This window comes from Arachis ipaensis, chromosome B01, assembly GCF_000816755.2.
Source record: "Arachis ipaensis cultivar K30076 chromosome B01, Araip1.1, whole genome shotgun sequence".
NCBI classification, from domain to species: domain Eukaryota; kingdom Viridiplantae; phylum Streptophyta; class Magnoliopsida; order Fabales; family Fabaceae; genus Arachis; species Arachis ipaensis.
This window is the reverse complement of record NC_029785.2, coordinates 32,068,473-32,073,545: the sequence shown is the minus strand read 5'-3', so window position 1 is coordinate 32,073,545 and position 5,073 is coordinate 32,068,473. Positions and strand designations below refer to the sequence as shown.

General features: G+C 35.6%; 1 protein-coding gene across 1 annotated transcript in view; it reads left to right on the top strand.

Moving 5' to 3' along the window:
- The window catches only part of LOC107628461 (AP-2 complex subunit mu), a 7,772-nt gene continuing 4,607 nt past the window's right edge, over window positions 1,909-5,073 (top strand). The window contains exons 1-7 of the mRNA XM_016331123.2: window positions 1,909-2,218; window positions 2,492-2,669; window positions 3,201-3,291; window positions 3,639-3,733; window positions 4,621-4,710; window positions 4,784-4,832; window positions 4,905-5,043. Coding sequence (XP_016186609.1) covers window positions 2,136-2,218; window positions 2,492-2,669; window positions 3,201-3,291; window positions 3,639-3,733; window positions 4,621-4,710; window positions 4,784-4,832; window positions 4,905-5,043 — 725 coding nt within the window. The 5' untranslated portion in view covers window positions 1,909-2,135. The remainder of the gene's footprint in view (window positions 2,219-2,491; window positions 2,670-3,200; window positions 3,292-3,638; window positions 3,734-4,620; window positions 4,711-4,783; window positions 4,833-4,904; window positions 5,044-5,073) is intronic.

Genomic DNA, 5,073 nt, shown 5'->3' with positions numbered 1-5,073 from the left:
CCTTGGGGGGAGAGTTGTCCTCTCCTCTTATATACCATGTTGGGTGGGCCTAGTAATGGCCTAGCCCATTGGTGGAGGAGCTGTGAGCTGTCGCTTTCCACGTGGGCAGGTCATCCCGGACTTCGGGTCGGGATGCCGGGTATTGCCTCGTGGGTACCGACCCGAGCGATGGCACGCTTTTGGGCGGTAGGTCGGTCGGGCCTCGGGTCGGGTGTTAGGGACTGACCCGTTGAACCCTTTTGCTGGAGGTTTGGGCCTGGGTGGGGCAGTGCCCCGACCCGACGATTACTTGGGCTGGACTTGTTAGTCCGTAACAAGATTATTAAAAAGGACATTAATAATCCGGAAAGATCAATATATATATATAATGGTCTTCATTGGATGAAGATTAATAGATCTCATTTATTAAATTTTATATATATATATGGTGCATATAGAGATATGACCATTAAACTGACTCACTCTGAGAATTCCTAATGGTTATAATTACCGCATATTTGTCAATAGGATATTCTCAAGATGAACATGGTGATAGAGTTTCTTTTGACCTGCGACTATCATAGTAATTAATAATGTATTTATTATACTTTGATTCTGGACACCTAATACCCTAGAGTGCTAGTTGAATGGATATTGGGTATAATTTAAATACTTGTAGAATTAACGATTAGTCAATAAGGAATCCGTCAACTCTCGGTAAAGAGTTTGAGCTCTATGATTATAATGACTGAGATGAATAAAACCTTGGTCAAGGAAATTGAATGAATGAAGAAATGAGTTTCTTATGTCATTCACAGTTCATTATAATAATGGTAACAAGTTAGAGTTTGACAATTAAACCATACTCTAAAGGTTAACCAAGAGCTGGAAAGATGGAATGAATTATACTTTGTTCTTCTGAGGTTCTTAGTAAAAATATATTACTTCATACTATCGGGTTGTTGAGGAGTGTTGCTAGACGCCAACCTTGATTAGTAAATTTAGTATGACTAATTTACTACCCGCTTAGTATTGAACCTATGGGGTCACACACTAACGAATGTTCTAACCTTTGCTATAGAATTATTTAATTATTATTTTGATTTGATCAAATAAATAATTATATTGATTCAAATGAGATATTATTATATTCTTTGCTAGCACCAAAAAGTATAATAATAGTATGATAATTGAGAATATTAAATGAGATTTGAGAATAATTAGTTATTCTATTTCTAAATTTGGATGAGATCCTAACTGATTCTGTTTTCAAATTGAGTTATGATATGATCTATAAAATTTAAATGATTCAGATTTGGAATTTCAAGATATTATTTAAATTTGAATTGAGAATCAAATTTAAAATCAATAACAAATCTCATACTATATATATGTACGTCAAGAGTACAGAAAAGTCACAAAACAATAACAAGAGTTTTTATTCCTTTACCTCTACACATAAATGTATGTGAGCCTAATTCTTGGAGAAGAATTTTATGCTGTGCAAAAGTTGCATAGAGGTTCTCAATTTAGATCAGATATCCGTTGATCAAGGAGTTGACAGCAAAAGTTGATTTCGGTGTGAATACGCATAGTGCCTTCGTACCATCAAAGGAGAAAAAGATTTTGACTAGCGTACTCATGTATTTAGATCTGATCTACTATATATTTATTATTGGAATAAAATTTAAACACAAAAATAGATTTTTATGAACACATGATAATTTTTCATCTTTCTTTTCTACGTTTATTATATAATGATGATAATCATGTTATACAAAACTCAAAAATTTATGATTATAAAATATTACTTTTAATTTAATTTGTCAAATTTAAATAGAAGTCCGTGTATGGCACTGGTTTAACATTAGTACAAAGAATAGAAATTCTGAGGAAATTTTTTCAGAAAAATTATATAATTAAAAATTCAAAACGCATTCATTTCCGCATTGTTTTCTACTCAAATTCTGTATTGTCAATTCTCTCATGCCCTCCCCCCTTCTTTTCTTCTTCTTCTTCTTCTTCTTCTACTGTCTCCCTCGGAACCCAACCCAAATTTAATCAGTAACGAGCATTCAGGTGGTTGCTGCTCCTTCTGGTAACCGCAGATCTGCGGCGGAATCACCCGTTTCCAATTGAGATCTCCTCGATCCCAGATGCCGGTGGCTGCTTCCGCCGTCTACTTTCTCAACCTCCGTGGTGACGTTCTCATTAATCGCCTCTACCGCGACGATGTCGGGTAACGCACTCTCTCTCTCTCTCTCTCTCTCGTGCTTCACTGGTCTTAGATGGTGTATATAGGTCTTCAACAGGATAACAAATAAACGTGTTTTACGATTCAAACTCAGTGATTCGGTTAGGGTTAGTAATTGTGAGGATTTTCTCTTTAACCTCTTAGAAATACTCGTATTTTCATGGTTAATTGGTAGATCGTTGTTCTGTGTTTTTAGGAGTTCAGTTTCTTTGTAAATAGGACTACTTTGTGTGCTGATTCTTGATTATTTTCTTGCAGGGGAAACATGGTGGATGCCTTCCGGACCCATATTATGCAAACGAAGGAGCTCGGTACTTGTCCTGTGAGGCAGATTGGTGGTTGCTCCTTCTTTTACATGAGGATCAGCAATGTCTATATTGTCATTGTAGTCAGCACCAATGCTAATGTTGCTTGCGCTTTCAAGTTCGTCGTTGAGGTTGCCAAACTCTTGATGAACCTTTGTCTTTCCCCACTAAATTGTGATATTTATGTGGGGGCTTTGTTACTTGCTGTGGAGCCTTTGCTGATACTGTTGTTCAATAATGATGACTTTCTAGCTTGTAATATAGTGTTGTAGAAATTAGGTGTCGGTAGTGAAAACCGAAAATGATTGTTTGCCGTTAAATTATAAAGTTTACTAGAGGGAGGTACCATCTGAGTTATCAAAGCTGTCTCTCAGACCGTTGTGTAGCAAGAATTAAGAGTTGGAGCTGTATCAACTCTGAAGCATACTAAATTTCCCCCCTTTCATTTAATTCTAATTTAGAGTTTAGTTTAATATTTAATCAAATCAACTGAAAATTTTGAGGATTTCATATTCCTCCTGATTAAAAAAGTTATTTAAATTTAGCTAAAAAATTTCATCAATTCCATTAAGAGCAAGGTCTTGTTTACTGTTGCCTGTCTGTTCTGATAAAAAAAGTTTAGTTGCTATGATGGTTGAGACGTGTACTTCTTTTCCTTGCAGGCTGTTGCACTGTTCAAATCATACTTTGGTGGTGCTTTTGATGAGGATGCTATTCGCAATAATTTTGTACTCATTTATGAGCTTCTAGATGGTATGCAACTTACATAGAAATGAACCTAATTTCATCTCTTCATACTTTAATGCTATCTACTCTGTTTTATTATCGAAAGTAAATGAAAGGGTTTCAGTTTAAAGTAAGTTTAAAAGCTATAGGAATTTAGAAGATTATGTTGTAGCTATATTCATAGTTCTTTATGATTTGAATTCAAGTAAAGGGAGGGATCCAATCTGTTCCTTGATGTTTAGATGTCTCACTGGTTGTGAAGCAAAAGCTTATTTAAAGGTTAAAGAAATATGTTTTGCCAAATCAAATTTTGTGATAGAGAAATTTCTTTCATTTGAATCGGTGAATGATTACCATGTACTTCTTTTGAGCAGAAATTATGGACTTCGGTTACCCACAAAATCTTTCAGCAGAGATCTTAAAACTTTATATCACTCAGGAAGGAGTGCGTTCCCCGTTTTCGTCCAAGGTTAGTCTAGAAATGTTATTATAGCTACTGTGAATCATGGAGACGTATGGGGACATGATGGGAAACAATGTGGGCGTATTGGAAGGAAAATTAAGAAGTATTAAGGAACAACATACAGTTTGCATGAATATATGTAGTAGTAAATATCAAATCAAATAATATGCCAGCTATTTACTCAATATGCCCATACTCTTAAATTCTGTTGTGTGCAATTTACAAAATGAAGGCTGACATCAGTAAAACTTCAAAGTTATATTCTAAGCCTTGTAAAGAATTCCATTCCAGAAACATATGCTTCCCGCCTTCCCCCTTTTCTTTTATTTGGCATTCTCTATTGGTTTACCTAGTTCATTCCAGAGTTGCTTTGCTACTCTCTTTATCTCTGGATGTTAAAACTATAAATTCCCCATTGAGATTGCTCTATCATGCCTTTACCATTGCTACACTGAACTAATCAATCTATGATTGGTGGTCTGCTAGTTTAATAATTGCAAGAAACATCATGTCACCATATTGTCTCTGATATGTGTTGTGTCACCATAAGAGAAACATTTCAGTCAGCTGTATTGTACACCTTTGTGGAATGCATGTTGCCTGCTGACATGATTGTCATTGTCATGTAACTGCTTGGTTCTGGGTAAATAAATACAGCTTTGATAATAAGGAAAACATCTCGAGTAAAGTCGTCTTTTGACTTCTTGAATTGCTATTATGCGAATGTTATTACCTCTGTTTTTGTGCATGAATTTTACGTCAGTGAACTTCTTGAATTGCTATGTTTAAATTCATCTTTTACAGTTTTACATGCCTTTATATGTTTACGCTGTGGAGTATTTCACTAAATCCTCTACCTTATTCTGTGCTGTTTGTGCATTGGGACAAAAAAGCCCGCAGATAAACCTGTTCCAAATGCTACTTTACAAGTTACTGGGGCTGTTGGTTGGCGGAGAGAAGGTCTTGTCTACAAAAAGAATGAGGTAAGTTTTATACTATTCTTCATCCATGCTTTAGAATTATTGCTACACTATTATTAACATTGGCTCATTGCAGGTCTTTCTAGATATTGTGGAAAGTGTAAATCTTCTTATGTCTTCAAAAGGTGGGTTATAAATGTAGCTTGTCTTCATGTAGACATTTGGTGGACAGTCTGCTAACTAGTTTGTGAATTTAGGTAGTGTTCTGCGTTGTGATGTCACGGGGAAGATTCTCATGAAATGCTTTCTTTCTGGAATGCCTGATTTAAAGTTGGGTTTGAATGATAAGATTGGTCTTGAGAAAGAGTCACAACTTAAATCCCGCCCCACTAAAAGGTAGCTTTCAGTTGCTGCTGCTTCCTTTCT